At 35.2% G+C, this 22,774-nt stretch overlaps 1 protein-coding gene across 1 annotated transcript in view; it reads left to right on the forward strand.

Moving 5' to 3' along the window:
* The first annotated feature begins 1,003 nt into the window (after positions 1 to 1,003).
* Positions 1,004 to 22,774, forward strand: part of LOC120631693 — a 30,933-nt gene continuing 9,162 nt past the window's right edge. Inside the window, exon 1 of the mRNA XM_039901368.1 lies at positions 1,004 to 1,579. Within this exon, the coding sequence (XP_039757302.1) occupies positions 1,435 to 1,579 (145 nt within the window). The 5' untranslated portion in view covers positions 1,004 to 1,434. The remainder of the gene's footprint in view (positions 1,580 to 22,774) is intronic.

A 22,774-nucleotide genomic window follows, 5' to 3' on the forward strand; every position in this document is an offset into this window, starting at 1 on the left:
CACTAGGCTACCACTTATAACTTGATGAATTAGTAAAAACTAATTCTATTTTTTGTTATCGCTGGAAAGTGCAACATAGAAACTCTTTACTGTTTCCAGAAGGCAGGCGATCAGGCCAGACGATGCAGCTTAAGATGACAGTGCGCTAGCTCGCCGGGTTGGTAGGTATATGTCGGCTTGTCAAATCTTTACCCTGTTCTTCTGAAAAGTCAAGACTTTCCATTTTTTGTATCTCTCTCTCTTTTTGCATCGGTGCAGTATGTTTATAAATCTTTACCCTGTACTTTGTAAAAGTCAAGACTGCCTGTCTTTATTCTATCACTTCATCGTCGCGGTATAGATTCTCTCGAGAAGAAAGCAGGCATAAAAAATAACAGTTGCTTTGTTTAAGAGTAACTTCTTGCAATATTTTTATTCAATCTTGTGTGAAGATTAAAAAGGATTTTTCTTAGAGCTCGGTCATTAAAAAAAAAAAAAAAATTATTTAGTAACCTCAACTTGTTTTTAACATATTGTTCAAAACAATATGTAGAACAACGAACGCTATTGAACAGTGTAATAATAAATAATTTTGCTAACGACACTACGAGGTGTCTCTTTATCGGCTTTTTTCCACAAAAAATAAGCGTAAGAATTTTAGAAATTTTTATTACAAAATAAAGTTATGAAAAAGTCGTTATCTCAATTATCCTATTTTATTATTTATTAGGCTTAAGAAAATAGCGCACTCTCATTACGTCAAACGAGGTTAAACTTAGTGGAATTCACTATCAGAAAAAATATGATGTAACGCTCTCGTACCTAGACGACCATTATCAGCCGCAGAATCCTTTATAATCTTCGGTTGTAAACGGAAATCTTTCGCTTTAAAGTGTTTAGTGCGAGTATTATCATTGAGGTATCCACATACACGTATATTAGTATGATGCTGGCAATAACCTTACATATTATCCTTTACGAGCTAATGCGAGTTGCCAGTCAAACATTTAGAGCTGATCGTATAAAAAAAGGACGCATTCGCGGCTGGCTTACGGTCCGTAGGCGCGCGCGCCGGAAAATCATTCGATCTAATCTGGCGCTTCGGTCGAACGTCGTCCAATCGGAAAGTGGCCTCAACTTTTAAAATAAATTTACACCAATCGAACTTTACGATTTTAAAAATGTTTTACACAATTTTTAAGTGGTTGTGCATTTAAGCGTCTTCAATGAACGCTCCGATAACCAGTGCTACGCTTTCTTTTTAAATAAAAAATGAACATAATAATAATATATTATTCACGGACATTCCAAAGGTTTTAAAATGTTCAAAGTTTTGATTTTCAAAACGACGATATGGACATTTGAAATATGATTGTGATTTTAAAACGTTTGTTACAATTACGAACGTGCACTACAAGATAGTTTTATTAAGGAGTTAAACAAAAACTAGTCAAGATGATGTCCAAAAAGCAATTGGCGTGTATGCTAGCACTGCACATAGTGTATTTGTTGGTCGGCGCGAGTATTTTTTACCATATAGAAAGTCCCCTGGAATTGGCGCAAAGGGCTGAAGAAAAACTGGAAAGACTTGAAATCCAAAGTGAGTAGTTTATCAATAACGTCTACACCCATTATGCAGGACACATGGCCTTAAAACCGCTTTAGAAATTGTATCATATCCTTTTTCACTTCGATAATGTTTATTTTATGTACACCATGTTTATTTTGCGAAATTAAATCGAAAATTTAATCGAAATTAAATTAAATCGAAAGTAAATAATAAATTGTTCAATTTATTCATATTTAAATTTTTATTCATATTTAATTTTTTAAAATAATTATATTGTGTTTATTGGAAATTCATAAAAAATTATATGAAATCTAGAACCCTTTTGAAATTTATAGAAAATAATTAAAAGCGTATGTAAAAATTAATAGATATCGAATACATTAGCCGTCGATGTGTAACCTTGCACTCAGATACCAAAGTGAATAAATGCACTTTTCAATACAGTTGACACTTCACTAGTTTACGTTTATCGATCCACTTAAGGGATTGTAGATGTTGTGATGTAACTATACGTATAAACAATGGAAAATGTAGCAATAAATTATAAAACAAGCAATTATATATGTAGGACATTTTATTATTTCGAAATTGCGCTATTGGTTCTGCAATTCAATTCTTTGTCGAACTCCTTTGTAGATAACAAACGATAAAACAACATGGATAAGGACTTTTTTCTGAAGTTATTTTATAAAAACTCTAAGTAGATATCGTTTTACATTAAATTTAATTTTAAACCATTTGCTTTGAGATAGTTATTTATTGTGGGAATTTCTATAGGCTTTGATACCAGAAAAAATTTCATTATTCAAATTCCTTCATTTTTTAATATTTCTACGTGAGAAGGTAAAATTCACCTAAAACTAAGGTTATATGAAAGCGTTGTCTTCGTTAACGTCCCCTGCTGGACGTCAGTGAAAACTGAAATAGTACTTCAGAGGCTTTAGAGGAACATTATTTACAGTCTCTGACACTAATTTGTGGAACCGATATCCGCTCATAGTTTTAACCATTTTTTTACTGAAAAAATCAGCCCGAACATCACATGCAAAAGTAAAATCAAGTGACTCTCGTGAGTGAATCCTGTCACTCACTTAGGTACGCGTCGCGTAGCGAAGGTACTATGCACGTATCGGTCTTTTATCTTCAATAGGGCTGTCTTAAACTCTAAGAATGTTTTGAATCAGTTTGTATAGAAAAATAAATATGCTTCTTGATTTAAAATGTTTACAGGGTGATTGATTCCTTATGAAATATATTTAAACGTCCTCCAACAGTTTTTTATAATTCCGTTACACGTTGTACCGAAATCATAAAAAACCACTCTCTATCTCAACTTTTTAGATGAATAAAATGTATATGGTGTATTATATAAACATAGATTTACTAAAGATTAGCCACGAAAAATAAATTACGACCACTTTAAAGTTTTGATAACGGCTACATGCGGCAAGTGACTTAGCTTAGTACTAAGTAGAGGTTTTTTCGATAGTTAACACTCAGTACCACATTACCACTAAATTTAGGGGTCCTTTTTGGTCTTTGATCAATGAATACCTAGGAAAACTATTAGAACGGTTGATTAAGGGGTAAGCAAAGAAAAAGAAGATACTTCTAAAAACTTCAGAAACAAGCAATGAGGACACAGTCACTACGTTAGCGATAAAGTTCAAACTTTAGTCATTAATAGCCTCCACTACTGGACTAACGTGTGCTTTGGTGGACTCCACACACCTTTGAGTAGATTAAAGAGAACTCTCAGGCATGCAGGTTTTCTCACGATGATTTCCTTCGCCGTTGAAACAAGTAATTCTGGGATTCGCTAACGGTGATATTCTCCCATTAGGCTATCACCGCTTGTTCACAGGGTCTTAAATTTAGTTTCTTTTATTTCATCCTGTACGAACAAAGCTGTTGATTTACCTAATTGCTATAAATAATTTGTAAAGAATCCTTCATTTTGCATTAACGTATCGATCTATTGTTATATTTTTCCACGGTACTCGATAAAAAATCTAATTGTTAACACAAACGGAATGATGGGACGTCACAAGAACAGTCCGTTTGTACATTTTTCTATACATGCAACTTACGTCCCATATTTTAAATGACTTGACGTGTTTATTATAACATAGATCTGTATTTTAATTTTTTGTGCCTGTCTTTTTGTTCTATTAATCTTTTTGGACCTACCCACTATCCCACATGGGGGCTTTCGGAAGAAATCTGCTTAGAGATAAGATAAGCTGTCATTGTACATTTCCCGACTTTTTATAGGTAGTTTTATTTTGTTGCGGTACTAAATAAATGAACCGATCTGTGTACTCAAATATGCCGTTTTAAATTGAACTAAAGAGCAAGGTGTGCTCCCTAGTACTTTTTAGAACTAAAGTTCTTTAGTTTAGTTATGTTACGTATAATAGAAGAGAGTAGGTCATATATAATTAGTGTTGCTCCGCCTTATGTACTTGGTTACTCAAATCAATCAAAGATGTGCAATTAAGTTTTTAAATTGGTTCCATTTGCTTTCCGAATTAATAGTAGAGTCATTTTAAACAGACAGACTTGACGTTTAAAAATTGCTGATAAAGTAACTCCACTCGAATCCAAATGAATTGTACATTTGAATTATTGTTTTAATAAAAATAGTGAAGTGAAGTATTTCATCTGAGGAAGTGAAAAACTAGAATTATTCTGGCATTTGGTTTGCTCCTCTCTTGTAGCCTTTCATTCATAGCATGCATTTATTTTGATCTTCTTAATTTTTTATTAATTTTCTATTTGTGGAAGTCTTCCCTCTCATTTCGGCGAACCGAATTTCCCCTCATTAGGTAGAGCCACTTATGTAAGTATACTCTTTCGTGTTTTATCCAACAATGTAATTGCCGATGACTTGAAGAGCATAGAACCTAAAAAAAGTAAACAATCTGTACTTATAATTATATCATAAGCAAGTTTTGGAATTTTTTGACAGTCCGTATGTGTTTCCATTTGTGCGGGCTAGTATTCGAAATGGCTCTTTTCATTTATACATGACAGATAGAGTAGAGTAAAAGACTTTGAAGAACTATCAGGACAAATGTTTCAATGAAACAGTACGTATAGTTCCACAGATACAAGAAAAAACCTACGAGAAGGAATACATTGAAATATTGACCTTATTTTGTTTGAGAGGTGGTGTGAGAACATCTATTTAGTGACCTCTCTTCTCGTCTCTACAGCAATACAACGCTGGATTGCTACTGGAGTAATGGAAACTGTTGTTTATTACAGCAGCTGCTGTATACAGTTAGCTGTAAATTGCCTCCATTATTTACTATCTACGTCAGTAAAGCGCTGGAATATCTAGATTAAAATTAGTGGATTTCACTCCTGTAACTAGAACCCGTTGCGAGATTTTTATGTACAGTGAGTGGAAATTTATCCAGGATTTTACAGTCCAGTAACTGGAATAATGTGATTGCATGAGAGTAATCAGTAAACAAATAGAATTAACTCGCAATTAAATTATATCTCGCTCGCAGACTCTTAGCTGACGTTTTTTATTACAATTCTTATCTTTTAAATAATATAAATCTTAGAGGATTAAAAAACCAAATTATACAGGAGAATCAAAACGATTACATTGTGTTTGTTTCTCTTTCTTGAATCTTTATTATTTCTTGAAACGTTACTTTTCAAAACAATAGGTATTATAAAAATCTATTCTTAAGAAGTAAACTCCAATAATTCCAATAAAACTCCAATAATACATAAATCTCTCTTCTCATGAGCCTCATAAGAAGGCTCAGAGCGGGCGATGGAGAGAGCTATGCTCGGACTATCATCTATATTTCTGATTTGATCTACGCGATCAAATCAGAAATGTGGAGATAGAAGAACCAGAGTTCCCGACATAGCTCAACGAGTCGCGAAGCTGAAGTGGCAATGGGCGGGGCACATAGTTCGGAGAATGGATGGACGTTGGGGTCCCAAGGTGCTGGAATGGCAGCCTCGAACTGGTAAGCGCAGCGTTAGTCGACCCTAGGAGAGCACAAATTTTAGACCTGCCAATTAAGATCATTTAAGAGATTTTAAATTAGATAGTTTATTTAGAATATACACTTAACAAAATAACTTTAAGTGAACTAAGCGTGTGTATTCACTGTCATACGGTAGGGCAGTCAAAACTTAATTTCTCTTTTTTTTCAAGGTTGCAGACATAGTATGTATCATCATCAGCTCTGCGCTCGTAAATAGGAGAGAGGTTTTAGGGCCCTAAACCTTGATGTGATACCGAAAAAATGTTTTTCTTTTATATAACTACTTATGCCTCCATAAAACCGTGGGAAAAACTTAATAACAACTGTTTTTATAAAAGCAACATTTCTTGTAACTCGAATAATTATTTTATTAATCTTTCCTATTTTAATATACTATTATTACAGCTTTTTGTAACATAGCTCATGCGGGGAAGTACTCACGCGTTGCTCCTTAGTTGAGCCTGTTAACAACGTGAGAGTGAAAACCGATATAATACTTCAGAGGATTTAGGTACATTATTTGCTGTCTCTGAGGCTTATCTGTGAAATCGAAACGCTCATAGTTTTCGAGTAAACAATTCCCAGTAGTAAGCAATTGTTTTTACTAGAAGAAAGATACAGCCCTAAAATCATATTCAAAAGTGAAATCAAGTGACTCCTGTCACTTTATTAGGTACGCATTGCGTACTTGGAGATGCCTCTTAAAAAGTTCAAAGTTTGTATTAAACGTAAGCTTATAGAAAAGTCCTATTATAGTATAAAGGACTACGTAAACGATAAAAAAGCTTGGGTGTAAATTATTGCTCTAACCAGGTTGCTCTTCTAATAATTTAAAATGACATTGTGAGATGGTGATAACAAAAAAACACACCCGGCTAAGTTTGTTGTGGGCTTCTTCTTAGACCAGGACGCGTTTGGAACCCTCGTAGCTTTAGTTTTAAGTTTACGAATGTGGTTATCGCCATCATCTCACTACCGTGTAATTCTTATGTACGCATCAAAAGTGCCACCCATGGGCCTACTTGAATAAAGATATTTTTGACTTTGACTTTGACTTTGCGTAGCACAGATACTATGCACGTGTCGGTTTTTATCTTCAATAGGGTTGTCATAAGAATGAGAATGTTTTGAATTACATAGTTTTAATGGATAAATAAATATGTTTCTTTTGATTTAATATTTTTAAAGGTTTCCTTATGAAATATGCTTATAGACCCTTCAACAGTATTTCGTAATTCCGTTACTCGATCGTTTTAATTTTATTTTAAAATATAGCTATCTATAACTTGATACTGTGACGTATCAAGTTATAGTTTTCAATAGTTTAACTATTTACCCACTTTTTGTATTAAATTAATTAGCATTTTATTTGCATTTTTATTTAATTAATAAATATTTATTATAATAGTTTTTAATGAATAATTAAATTAAAATTAAACTAGTGTCCCGGCTGGGTTAGGGCCAAATGATAGTACCCATCGATAATATTATTAATAGTAACATATCTTATATCTTTAAACGAGCAATTCTTGTATATATATAATTGGAATCTCGGAATCGGCTCGAACGATTTTTATGAAACTTAGTAAACAGGTGGTTTCGGGGGCTATAAATCGATCTAGCTAGGATCCATTTTTAGAAAATGTCATTTAATTTGTGTTTTCCGGTTATAACCGATTTGGTGCAACGAAATTGCACGGGTCAGCTAGTTTTATATCAATTTTTATGACGACCTCCTCACAAGAGGAAACGAAATCGTCCAAAAATTGATATAATACATACATGTGTGTAATTTCTGAACGTTATATAGTCTGATCTAGTGGGAGGCTTCAACCTGGTTAGTTACCATGCTACTGACATAAACGTGCCGCAGAGCGATTTAGCGTTTCCGATCGACATTTCCCTGCGAGGATCACATACCTCTGCGAGTAACCTCAAAGGCAGTTTAAGAGCTTCTTGTTGGACAGACAAGGCTAGCGGTTTAAGTAACCTCTTGCAGACCTACTTCTCAGTACCTGGGCACTACACACATCAAATATCTTTATAATATATTTACTGTGGCACTCCTGGGTAATTTAATAATTTAACGTCTTGCCAAAATCGTGACGCAGCTGTCAATTATTTATTTGCGTTTAAAATATCTATAATAAAATTTTCCTCACCGATTTGTCATCATTTATTTCCTTATTAATGCAATGTTATGAATTAAATTGATAAATTTTTAATATTTTATGGCTGCACTTACTGGTCATAACCATACTTGTGTGCGAACGTAAATACTGATCATTTCACTGTATTTTATTGTTGTAATATATGGTTCAAAAACACAACACAACATACAAGGCGATTTCCAGGTAGGTCTACTTTACGCGGAACTAGCTGCTTTCCGCGGTTTCACCCGTGTTAACTACCTAGCGTGAAATGTTCAAACCAATAATTTTGTGCTGTGCTGAGTCACATATCTAACGATTATTATAGGGAGACATTGTCATAGGGTGTTAGCCGTATAACAGGTATGAAACCGTAGGTAATTTTGATTGCGAAAGTTTGTAAACAGACAGCTGTTTATTCATTGTCTTCTTTCTTTTCTTCTGGCACTCCAAATTTTAATGTTGGTATTAATCAAATAGATATTATATTTCCCTATGGTCATAAATTGTTCAAAGAAAAGTCTACTCTATCGATAATAAAATTCAATTTATAATCGTCTGGACAGGATGTAGCGTATACGTTACCACGCTCGTTGACGGCTGTGACATATATACTTTACTATGCGGTATAAGAGGAGACGACAAGCGATTTAGCATTCCAATATGATTCCACTTGGATAGTAAATAAGTTAAAGGGTTTATAACATTTATAATTTTTTAAAATATGTTTATAAAAATTTCGGAACCGACAGGATATAAACGATTTTTGCGACTCTAAAAAATGTGTATATATATATATATATATATATATATATGCCATACCCCTAACAGGTTAGCCCTGGTATATAATGTTTACACTAAGAGGCGGATAAACCATTTTGTTGTAAAAGCCAAGCAACGTAGTTCCACCGATGCTGCTTATGCCTATGGACAGTGGCGTGCACTTCATACATGCACAAAAGCACTGCATACCCAAATTATTTTACATAACTCTTATAAGAGGGGAATTTTCGAATTGTATGCCATGTACCTGCTGTATGCATACCCTGGTCAAAAACCCTGTGCACGCCACTGCCTATGGACGACAGTGATCATTTAATATCAGGTGACCTACTTGCTCCTTGGATATTTTGAAATAAAAAGTCCCATTTGCCTACCCTGTCTCGAATAGAACCCGTCACCTCCCACTTTTAAGAACGCTCTAAACGTCTTCTATAATAAACAAAGCTTCGTCTTCCCCATTTCGCAAAGTAGGAAACAACAAAAATATTATCACGTGGCTTAATTAAAAGACATTTGCATTTTAACAAAAGATTTTATCAATAATGCAACAATTATACAAATGTTGTGACGTTTCTTGCAAAACAGTTACCAACAACAAAAGCATTTCTAAGGATAATTACACCAAGCGATTAAAACTCATGCTTGTGAGACACATTTGCACAAATGTCAAAATTATTAAAATTCACCCTGACAAAGACTTGTGCAAATCTCTTTGAATAATAATAATTATTATAATATGTGAAGCTGACGTCTGACTTACATACCTTTCTACTGAAATACCGTAGGATATATTGCAGTGACTATATATAAATTTTTTAAGACACTAGCAGTAGCCAAAGCTTCATCCGCGTGCTAGGTACTTTAGATTACTTTCCAATACGAACTTTTATAAGAAATCATTAATAAATCTGTTTATGTTAGTAATAAATTGCTCATTGCCGCATTGCTCTCACAGTCCTCAAATCCGCACTTGACCAGCGTGGATGATTACGGCCTAAAGTTATCTCAATGTAGCAGGAGTTCCGTGCTACAGAGCACGGAACTCTCGGAAATAAATCTAACAAAACCTGCAGCTAATAACTTTGCTTTAGGTATGCTGTGCATTGGCCAGCGCTTATTTTCAGTTAGCTTCGACTTTATATAATTTTTATTGATAAAAAAGATTAAAACTAAAAACAACTATTTCATACAATAACTTTATTTAATCGGCACCTAAGGTTCGTACGTAGCATAATGTTACATTTCCTATCCTTCCTCTACCTACCAATGAAACTATCAAAAACTTTGGCTTTCGACTAATAACTAGCGAGAAAACGCTTTCGATATGTAGAAGAGTTTAATGATTAATGTAATATCGATTTCCCTTGAGCCGTCGTGGAAACGTGGAATCAAAATTATTAAAATGGGATTAAATTCTTCCGAGGTAACATAAAAGTTATTCCCTTAGTTTTTAAAAAGAAACGTATCCTAAAAATTATTTTAAATATGTAATTTATTACGATTACTTACTTACATGCATCATTTTGAGTCCTAACTTTATAGTTACGGAAATAAAGCAACTTCAAAAATAAATCCTCTTTATTTCCTATTCGAATCTCATAAGAATCTCAAAAAATCCAACCTTATTCCTTGTGCATATTGAAAGAGCGGTTTCTTAGTAAATTTTTAGCGTAGTTCAGGCTGGGCTTCGATGAGTCAGTCAGTCAATGAATAGAAACTTTTCTTTTCATACATAAAGATTGTTGAAACAAACAGTAGCTATTTATCAAGTACCTACACTGTACACATTATCAATGGCTCAATTACACTAATCAATGTTCTCATAATTGAAGGAGACAAACACTTCACGGATCCTCTGCTCTCACTGACGTCACTCTTTTACCTTTAAACGGACGGTTATAGCCGCTAGCTGTTTTTCTCTACTCGGTGACATGTTCATCGTCTTACATTGTCAATACTTTTAAAGAAGATATGTGCGTCTAACGTACCTCCCTTTTCTATCTATTATTATACTTATCTAAGTAGTAGCACGTTCTTCGTTTGCGTTAACAAATCTCGTGGAAACCGTTCGTTTATCTGAAACAAACTCTATACCAAATTTCAAGTCTGTTCAAAATCAATTCGGAATCTACCTAATGTGCCTTCGTATTTAGTATTAAAGCTAAATATATGCTGTCGTTTACTTTTTTGTAGACATTATCTATTTCTACAACTTTTCAATAGAACTCAATCATATAATTCTCATCATTAAGGCAGCGTTCGTAAGAAACGTTTTCTTTCAACCGTTTTTCGCAGACTTACTTTGCGAATCCAACATTTCTTCAGTCAATCCACGAAACACTTTTCAGTTTTCGCATACACAGACTTTTCAGTTTACAGGTTAATATATAGCATAGAACATGTACATACAAACTCCCACACAAGCACACACGCACACACGCACACGCGCGTATACACGCACACATATAAACACACCATACACACATCGACACACTACTCAATCGTTTTGTTTCTTAATTTTAACTTGTCTTTGCTATGGAAGAGGGATGCCTCTTGACACAGATATTTTGATGCTTGCTAGGAGGTCTCCGCAACACGTATCTTTACTATGCAAGAAACGAAATAAACGTTTTTTTTTTTAATATAGCAAAAATATTTGTGAAAGAATTTTCAAAATCGGTGCAGTAGATCCACAGTCCCCCCAACATACTCCCGACAATCTCACAAACTCACAAACTTTACCTCTTTATAATATGTGTATAGATTAGTGAACGCGATGAGCTGAAGGCCCTACCACCAGAGGCCGTATCATATAACTATATTGTCGGTGTGTTGACCGAATTCAAAATTCATTTATTTCAAGTAGACCTAATTTATTAGCATTTTTGAAACGTCAATTTTGTCTGGTTGACTCTACCACCCAAGTCTGTCAAGTGACTACCACCGATTCGGAAGGCAGATCCTACCGAGATGAAGCCGGCAAGAAACTCAGCAGTTGCTCTTTTCCAATATCAACAATTTATATTTTACATTTTAACATTCATTTTTCTATCTTGTGAGAATTGAGTTCCGATCTGCAGAGCGTGATTACTGATGTCGGTAACAACAGGCACATGAGGTTTAGCCATACTCGTATATCATCATATCATACCATCATATCAACTCAGGCTGATGGAAACAGAGTCCGTAAATTATTCCTACAAAAAAAAAATGTACAACAAATATTCCACACGCATACAACCAGTAAATTTAATAGCTTATTATTTATATACAATTTAATGACTAATGAAATAGACCGTATTGTCTTATATTAGACTAGCTGTTGCCCGCGACTTTGTCTGCGTTTGATTTTGTTTTTTGATGAAAATAATTATTTAAATCGGTTATAATTTGTCGGAGTTATGATGTAAAATCGTCAAACAGTTTCATCCCCTCTCCCAAAGGAACCGTGCTTAATATCGGGATAAAAAGTATCGTATATTACTTCTAACACTTCCAAAAATATGTGTACAAAGTTTCATGAGGATCGGTTAAGTAGTTTTTGCGTGAAAGCGTAACAAACAAACTTAAATTCACATTTATAATATTTGTAGGGATAGAGATAGGGATAGGGATAACATTGAATTTCTATTGTTTTAATGTGAACATATTCCTGTTTATTTACATACCTACACGATGTTATCCAATGCGTATGGTAAAATTTGAACTAATTAACACTATTAATAAGTATTAACGAAAATTCATTGAAATTGTTAGTTCAAAAAAAGGTAACTGAGCTTATCAATAAAATTCATGGATTGTTAAGTTAGGTATATGTAGTTGCTTCGCGGATGTATGCGAAAGCGTTCCCGTAGCCCGGCCACCAGGCGACTGGTAGGAACACCGTGGGGTTTTAGTCGGTACGAGTCCGACATAATCACCGTGCCTCCCCGTGGCGCGGTGGGATCCACGAGGATTTCCCCACGAGAAATAAAAAAAAGGTATAGGTAGTTGTTGTTATTTACTCTAAAATATCACTATATAACTTGAAATAAAAAAATTGTATTTAGTAAAAAAATAACTATCCGGAAGTAGAGAATAGCGGAAAAGATTTTTTACAAAACATACGTGGTCTACATACATACGCTCCTTAATTTTCTTATACAATAGGTAGAGTTGGTATTAAATAGCACAACTGTGATTTTATTGCAGCGAAATCTAAAATGACGTAATAATTTTAACTTTTTACTTTCTTAGGCTTTTTTGTTGTTGTGACTTTGTAAAGAAAAAACAATAGTTTATTGGCATAATCATTACAATAACATTCAGTTATCATTTAATTATTATTTACTAGCTGTTGCCCGCGACCTTGTCTGCGTTTGATTTGGGTTTTTGATGAAAATAATTATTTAAAGCGGTTATAATTTGTCGGAGTTATGGTGTAAAATCGTCAAACACTTTCATCCCCTCTACCAAAGGAACCGAGCTTAAAGTCGGGATAAAAATTATACTATATCACTTCTAACACTTCCAAGAATGTGTGTAAAAAGTTTCATGAGAACCGGTTAAGTAGTTTTTGCGTGAAAGCGTAACAAACAAACTTACATTGACATTTATAACATTAGTAAAGTAATAAAGTAATAAAGTATTGGGATTTAAAACCAGGTGAGTCATTTCATCATCTGATTGCTTCACCTGAGAAAATATCTATCTAAAGAGAAACATCATAATTAGAATAGCTAATTGTAACAACACTGTTATGTTGTACAATTCTTATTGACTTAACAATAGTGTTCCTTCCCGTGTTTTCTCATCTATTGGCATAAACTAATTATCGTTCAGTAACGAGGAAAAGGTCCGTAGGTTTCCGTCTATAAATCAGAGATTCAGCAAACACTAAGTAGGAGGACATCTTCGCCGACACGTCCTTAGCCCCAGTTTTCCTTATGCCACACGGCTGTAGAATGCTAATGGACTCTAGAAATTTCCGGTACAAGTGAATTGTTTTGGGAATCGAATGTATGTTTACTACAGATTTAGCACTACAGTTCTAGAGAATCAATGTAGTAAAATGTGTAGTAGATACCATGAGCAATCAAAAGGAACAAGGAGAAGAAACACTTTATTGCACACAAATAAATATATAAAGAAAGGACATTGTTTAAACAGAGCATTTTTTAAACGCAAATTCTGTCTGCTAGCAGTGAATCTACCAAAGGTTCGGATGGCAGATTCTACCGAGCAGAAGCCGCCAATATTATTCAGCAGTTACATTTTATAATTTAACAATCTGTTTTCTATCTTGTGTGAGATAAAAGTAGAGCGGCCTGTTCCTAAGCAACCTTGTCATTTATAAATTCAAAATATGATTACATAAACACGGCCATAAATATATGTAAAATATACGACTATACTTAAAATAGACTCTCAGACAATATGTACCTAAAGTAAGGGAATTTCTTTTAATAATTCAATAGGTGAATTGTTGCACAGCACGATACAGTTTCAAAAGCAAAAGGGGTATGTTTGAACCTTGATTGACGAAATGGAAGGACAAGACGATTAATGTTGATATTAGTTGCACTAAACCGGGAGATATTGAGAAATGAAGATTAGCATACTTAGTTACCTCAATGTTTAAGAGTTGATCGATTAACGTAACACTACGTAAGTACGAATATCTACAACCTATTTTCCATCGCTGTGTACGTATTGTTAGGCTTGCTTTGAAGCTATTGAAAACGATTAACGGTTCTCGCTTATAGATAAGCCATAACCCTTTGCCTTTTTCAATGACTTTACGTCAAATCCTGTACATATATATTGCATTCTTGATGTCTAATTTTTTTCCAGTGGCTCGTAAACCTTTAATTGAATATTATGACCACCATCCTATAATGAAACCATGGCTATGCGACACACGCTACATCTTATTGTTTCAAATCGACACCGTGATTCATGATTTATAATGATATTTGTAGTGATAGCTGCAGTAAGAATACTTAATTGTCAATCTACATGTCATTACTCCTGAAGTTCAATTTATTTTATTTGCAATTAAATGGGTTGTGGCTTGGGTGCTCTATTTGATTGTTATATTGCACTTCAATGTATTTTTAATTAAATATCACGATATCCTGAGCCCACAGTACAGCACAGAAACCTTAAAATTACCTGCATGCGAAACTGGCGTGGTACAGTTAAGATCTTCGTATTTATGTAACAAAATAAAATCAAAATCAGTTCATACGTTCGGGAGTTACAATGTCACAGACAGACACACACACACATCAAATTTATATATTTTCGTCGGGAATTAATAAAACAATTGGATTTAATGGGTCCGATAATAACCGCACCAAAAACTATGTCAACCTCCCTGACGCTGATCGCGTGGTAGGTCCCAGGTTAGATCCCCGGCAGAGGAAATAAAAAAAATTATAATTTATGAATTTTCGCTGGTCTGGTTTGGTGCCAGAACAGAGAAAATTCAGATATTTAGGCTGACCCGACCGACAAAGATGTGACGCCAAGCAATTTGCGTACCGGTACTATGCCGCGTAGAAAGTGATTTTGAGTACACCCGGTAATAGGTTAACCCGGTACTAGACTGTATTATCAGTTACCACTAAGTGAGATTGCAATCGGGCTTGTAATGGAATAAAGAAAAGTTAGGTATTGCGTGTTAATGTCACGAAATTATGAATTCCCAGCCCTCAGATTTGATGATGTCCACGCCCCGGAGAGCACATTAACCTGCCGTGTTTTTTTATTAACAAGTAGTTTTTCGTTAAAAATTGAATGAATATTTTCAACAACTTGTAACAACATTTAAACCCCTTTACCGGCCCCCTACAGGGCACGGGTCCCTGGCTCTGTGCGTATTGGTGGATTTCTTTGAGAACATCATAGAGAACTTTCAGGCATGCAGGTTTCCTCACGATGTTTTCCTTAACCGTTTAAGAAAGTTATATATTAATTACTTAGAAAAGTACATAATAACAGTAAGTATAACAACATTTCTAAGTAATACATATATAGATTACCAATAGATTGAATATAGAGCATGGCCATAAAATGTGATAATTAATCGATAAGATCCATTCGTATTGCAACAGTGCATTCCGTCTAGGCCCCAAAACCTTTTCTCTTATGACATAGGAAGCCTGTGAGGTGTCAATAAACTGAGGATAATGATGATTACAGTTCAACCACTTATGTAAATAATTTATACATAAGTGGTGGCACTTCTTCTTGGCCGCATTCTTCATTACTAAAGGTCATGTTATTGTGATCTGATGTTGTTAACTATGTAGCCTTCCACACAGTCGATCCGCATCCTTTCAAATAGATATAATTAGGACACAAACAGTACAAATCTTACTACTATTGTAAATGCAGAATGTCAGAATGAATCTGAATAAAATTTTGCACAGCGATAGTCTGGAATAGCACGCAGCCTAATTTTTATACCGGAAAGATGGACAGTTCTCGTGGGATAGATTTGTTTGTGTTTTTCACAGGGATCGAAATGGTTTTTAGCAAAGTTGTAGTTTAGACGCAGACGTGACCTGCTGTTGTTAACTATGAAGCCTTTTACACAGTCGATCTTCAGCCTTTGAAAATTAAGTTTGATTTGCTTTACTCCGCGAACAGCAGGAGAATCTGTATGGTGTAATTTATAATTACTTCAATCCGTATACCTACTCCACACCAAACAGATCCTCGGCAATGTATCCTCAACGCACATCCTTTGAGCACAAAAGATCCTGGAGGGTCCAAGTGCATCCGCTGAAGCGGCCCTCATTACAAGATAGATAGATCAGATCAGAAACAGGAGCATCCTCAGGAGATGTTGACTTTACAATGTAGCACTAATAGCCTTATGTAGTGGCTTCTGTTTACCTTTCGTGGGGGACTGAATTCGATCCCCAGCACGCACCTCAAACTTTTCAGAGTTATGTGCGTTTTTAATTTACACAGTTAAATATAACTTGCTTTAACGGTGAAGGAAAACATCGTGAGGAAACCTGCACGTCTGAGTATAATGTTCTCGAAGGTGTTTTAAATCCACTGTCCGCATGGGCCAGCGTGGTGGACAGCGTCCTGATTGCCCAGTGCCCTGTAGTCGGCCAGTAATGGATTGATGATTATGAATTAATATAAACAATAGACAAGGAAGGATGGTATAGCTGACTGCGGAGACTGAATATCTTATTTATCATCGCAAAGTGGAAAGGTATACGACGCACATGCAAACACATACGGCCTCAGTCGCATCGTGATTGGAAAATTAGGCTTTGATTAGTACCTGTCGCCGGACGTAGAAATATTTAAGTGTAAAACCCAAACGTTAAAAACCTACACATGGGCGTTAAAAATAGGAAGAAGGTATTCGGAAAATTTACCTCTTTCTTTAATAGAGTATTAAATTTTAGTGTAATTGTCTTTCTTACGACCCCTACTCGAAATGAAGGGGAAATCAAAACTATCGTAAAAAAATATACCATTGAAGGAAATTTGCACAAGAAAAACTACTTTACATTTTTACATAAAGTTACGCTGGTGATCAATTTTCAATTTTCTACTGAACTGAACTACTTAAGCAATCGGGATAAAAGGTAGCATATGTTCTTTTCTATGTCAAAAAAAAAAATTGAAGTATTCAGTATCGCTAAGCCTTAAATGAGGTTTGCTGCTGTCCGCTGCGGAGTTCTGTCCTCTATCTCCAATCACATTCATCAGATCTACACAAAGTTTGGGCAAAATAAACACATATTACAACCTCTATAGTACAAAAATAATTATATAAATCGGTTATAATTTGTCGGAGTTATGGTGTAAAATCGTCAAACACTTTTATCCCCTAACCCAAAGGAACCTAGCTTAGTGTCGGGATAAAAAGTATCCTATATTACTTCTAACATTTCAAAGAATATGTGTACAAAGTTTCATAAGGATCGGTTAGTAGATCGGTAGTTTTTGCATGAAAGCGTAACAAACAAACTTACATTGACATTTATAATATTAGTAGGGATTTAGATTTGATTTAGATTTAGATGAGATTTAGATTAAGATTAGATTAGATTAAGATTAGATTAGATTAGATATAGATTTTTAGAGTTTATCATCCTTTTCTTTATAGAGATATATTGCTTTGAAAAACGAAGAAAATAGATGTTTTTCTTATGCTGCTATCTGTATTTTGATCCGCGAGATGAACTGCCTTAAGGTTTTAAAAATATCATAATATTTTTTCTAATTTTGTCTTTATTATGACCATAATTACGTCTAAAGTTATCCTAGATGGGAATCTATTAATATGGATTAACAATGACACAACTATTGCAATAATGTAGAAGCTCGCACCTGATGTGAATAAAACCGAAATGATAATTTATTTTAATTATATTGGTATATCACTCAATTAACACAGCCACATTATACATCATCTAACGGATTACAAACTATCTGGTTTAACAAAAAGGTAACTTAAATAAATCGTGCTTGTATTATTGCACAGCAGACAGTTTTGGAATCTTAATTCGGTGTTGGTTTAACCATCAGATTCAGATCAATCTAAAATATATTTACTATGGGCCTGTCTCACCATAATGCTCTTTTTCTCGGTAACTAAAAATCCTATCATTTTAACATAATAAGACTATACTTTAAAATGTTTCACTGCACCCATCCCTAAAAACTAACTTACTAATAGCGTCAAGCGAGTCCGTTGCAAAATTTGTCTAGGTCAATATTCTTATCCAAAATTCAATGTCAGGTGTTTAAACCAATTCTGCAAACTAAACTCTTTATCACTGTGCGTTTATATTCAAACATACGAGATATTGTGAAAAATTTGGGGCAATACGCTAACTTGCAATACATTGTGCTAATACGAAAAGCATCACGATCTTAATAATTGAATAAGCACACCTGTGAAACTAATCAAATAATACAAAATACAGTTAGGTATGACATTTCAAATGTGCATTACTACTTGTAATTGTTGATATAATTCGACATTAATAGTAGTTTGTTCAAAATGAGGGTAAAGCAATGTCTTCCGTTGCGGGTGCCGGGATATATCCTAAGCGTAAAATTTAAAATCCTGAGTGTAGCGAGGGGTTTGAGTGTGCCCAAACATCATTCATTGTCCATCATTGATTTCAAAACATCATTGCCCCTCTACTTTACACACCTCACGAGATAATACAGAATGTTAATTTGGTGCGGGATGTAGGTATGATAGTTCAAATCACGTTCAATCGTTATAGTTCAATTTATAGGGTTTATGGATTACAGAACAAAATAACAACCCTGCTTGGTTTTGTTTCGTTTTGTAATGACTTCATTTAAAATAAGGTAGGTATTATGATTGAAATAAGGTATTATCGTGCAAGTGGTGTAAAAAATTACCTTTACGGTCGGCGTCGGCGAATGAAGCTCTCTAATTAAACTAAGATTCTTTAGTTGTTTGTTTTAAACAGATGAATATGCTACTGACGATAATCAAGTAACTAAACGAATCAGATCACTCTATTTTAGATACTTCATGTAAGGAATCATAGGATTTTGAAAATGTCGTACTGAGAGCAATAAAAGAGTTTCTGTATCTCCCATATCACCATCTGACCCTCAGTAATTTTATTTAATAAACAGATAAATAAAGTGTACCTAAATCGAGTGCAGCAATATTTCAATATTTAATAAGAAACGGTGATAGCCCAGTGGGCAGGACTTCGACTTCATTTTCGGGGGGCCGAGTTCGAATCCCAGCACGCACTTCTAACAGTTAAAATTTTACTAGCTTCAACGGTGAAGGAAAAAATCGAGAGGAAACCTGCATGCCTGAGAGTTCTCCATAATGTTCTCAAAAGGTTTGTGGAGTCTACAAATCCGCACTGGGCCAGCATGGTAGACTACGGCCTTAATGGGTTATAGGTATAATGATGATGATGATAAGTATAAGATGATACTTAAATGTTTTTGACCTTTCAATTTGGGTGTAGCATAGATGTAGAACCCACGGGATATTTGTTAAATATCAACAACAACAATTCGGATGCAATCAAGCTATTGAAACTACAATAAAACGTTATCAGTGATAGAAAACGAGTGGTGTAATTGAATGGCGCCCAAGAAACTCGTAAAAGATAACTAAGTGTCTTGCTACTAAGTAATTCTTGAGTAACATTTATGGTCGGGTAAAACTAGAAACTAGGACTTTCTTTCGGGGAGACCGAATTGGATCCCCTCGGCCCGCCCCTTTTACTTCGAAGTTTTTGCAATTAAATATCCCTTGCTTATTAAGGGCCTCATAAGAAGGCTCAGAGTCACACAGCGTGCGATGGAGAGAGCTATGCTAGGAGTATTTTTACGTGATCAGAAATGTGGAGATCCACAGAAGAATTAGAGTTACCGACATAGCTCAGCGAGTCGCGAAGTTGAAGTGGCAATGGGCCGGGCACATAGTTTGGAGAACCGATAGACGTTGGGGTCTTAATGCTTGAAGGGCGAGCCCGCACCGGTAAGCGCAGCGTAGGTTGGCCCCCAACGAGGTGGGCACATGACATCAGGGCGAGTTGCCGAGAGCCGTTGGAGGCAAGCGGCCTGGGACCGTGTACAGTTGAACTCCCTACAGAAGAGCTATGTCTAGCAGTGGACGTCAATTGGTTGAATTAATGATGATGATATTTCCTTGCTTTGTTGGTGAAGGGAATGTCGTGATAAAACCTGCATTACTGCGAGTTGTCCATAATGTTCTCAAGAACGTGTCCACCAATCCGCACTTAGTCAGCGAAGCTTTCCCTGTTGAGGATTCCCGGAAATGGTTTTATATGGTGATGATGGCAAACAAATGCAGAACCTTGAATGAATGAATATGCTTTTATAGCACACCACAAGAAGTACATAAAACAAAGGAAAAGTATAACAAAACAACGTATGCAATTTGGCGGAACAAACATTCTGAATGTTTCGTCTCTGATCCCTTGAGTAAAAAATGATGCGATAGCAATAAAATAAATAGAACAATCAATAAAATGAATAGAGCAGGAGCTCTATTTATTTTATTGATTGCTAAATAATTTAAATAAACCTACCATTAAATGAGTACCATAATATTTATAGAGATCTCTAGATCTCTAGTAGTTGCGTTTGCTTCATAGAAAAGACTAACAATTATTACTAACCATTTAAAATGTGAGTAATAAGTCTGTGGTGTGCATGTTAACAAAAGTTTTATGTGGGGTGGTCCGTAACACTTAGGCCTCATGTGGCCAATAAACAATAGGTATGTAGTTTTTAAATAAGGATAGTCGCTCACTTTGATCCAACGATTCGTATTAAATAGTTCGTTGCTCATAAGTTAGTACCCTACCCTAAAATGTATGCTTCCCAGATAATAAACCCTGTTCACGCCACTATTCAACCGGTTGACAAAATGGCTATGGGATAGTGTAATTTGAATATTAAAGGCTTTAAACCATTAGTCGAGGCTTTACATTACTACAGAGTATCCACTACTTTAGGGGATCCATATTAAAGAAAGCGGAGTAGGATATTATGACATCTCAATTAATCGCGAAGTGGCAATAGCTTCGAGTGACCAAAACCGTTGCCGGTTGGGATGAAATGGGCCATAGATCTGGAAAAGCGACTCTGTACGAGAAAACGCAATGTTGTTAATCAATTTTTTTCTATTTGTTAATACAGAAAATTGCCTGATGCATTGGTATGACTTTCACTTATGGTTTTCACTTATGGTTTCACTTTGATTCCCGTAATGGAGTGGTCTCCATTACGGGAATCAAAGTGGTTTTGTGGGGTTTGCACACACTAAATACTCTGTATGCAGTTCGATGGACTTTCGGGTAGAGAACAGGATACACTTGCGTATTCATCGAGCTCCCGCCAGGTTTTGACCCACCAGTCGTATACGGCAGGTCCCGTCGTCGGCAGTTTCAAAGTGGCGCGCGGGGAAGACCGCTCGCCACCTTCTTAGGCATGCCATTTATTGGGCGATGAACTCAATGTTATTGACCCTTCCTAGATGGGTAGATGACATAAAACGAGGTGCAGAGCAACGGGATATAGTACAGGCGGCACAAGCCTTTGGAGTGTTTAAATTTCTATAAAGGGGTACCCTGCATGTAAGATATATACATGTATATAATAATAATACACCCCACAAATCGTATCTTGGCTAACTTGGTTTTCCTAATCCTAAGGTTGCCTGGAAGAGATCGCTACTAAGCGATGAGGCCGCCCTTTGTATCCTACTTTTTAAGTTTATTTTTGTTGTGTCCATTGTTTTTTTTTACTATTTGTGGTGTACAAATAAAGTGTATAAATAAAATATATATAAAGTTATGATAGTAAGTGGAAAACCTGCGCTATACTAACAACACTTCGCAAGGCATGCAAGGGACACGTCCAATAAAATCGCAACCTGAGGTGGCAGATAGGTGTTAAGCTTCACATGCCTCTAATGCAGTGGCGTCTATAGAGGGTATGTGGAAGATGATATAAAATGAAGAAAATCTCCAGTACGAGTTATAAAAAAGTTAAGGAAATACGTTGTAAGAGTTATTAAAAGCCTTCCCTCAAGTAGTTGTAATTTCTTAGAGTGCAGTCTGAACTAAGATCGAGTCGTGCGCTGACTTTGAGCATGCCGTTCCACAAAACGAAGTTTTATAAGCATTCGTTCACTGTCAAAGCTACTGAATTGTGGAATGCACTCCCATTGAACATAAGACAGTCGAAGTCATTGGGCATATTTAAAAAAACTGTTAAGGCTCATTATCTCGCTCAGTAAAGACGACTATTATGATTTATTTATCTACTCAAACTCATATTTAAGTATTTATGGAATAATAAGATATGTATTAGTATATTTATTTTTTAAATTTATCAATAGTATTTTTTTATTTGTGTAGTCTGGTTAATGTATTACTATGTAGATATTCGTATGTATGTACTAAATAGTGTACCCCACCTATTTGTTTTCTTTTTAGTTTTCCTAATCCTAAGGTTTCCTGGCAGAGATCGCTACTTAGCGATAAGGCCGCTTTTTGTATCCTGCTTAATTCTTCATGTGTTTGTTTTTATTTTTTGCCTCGTTTTCTGAGGGGTGTACAAATATAGAGTATTAATAAATAAATAAATAAATAGTTAGAACTCATACTCACGCCACTGCACAGTGGCGTGCATAGAGGGTATGCACAGGGCGTGCAGACGATATAAAATGAAGAGAATCTCCAGTACGAGTTATAAAAACTTACTGTAGGCTT

This window comes from Pararge aegeria, chromosome 18 (genome assembly GCF_905163445.1).
Source record: "Pararge aegeria chromosome 18, ilParAegt1.1, whole genome shotgun sequence".
NCBI classification, from domain to species: Eukaryota; Metazoa; Arthropoda; class Insecta; order Lepidoptera; family Nymphalidae; genus Pararge; species Pararge aegeria.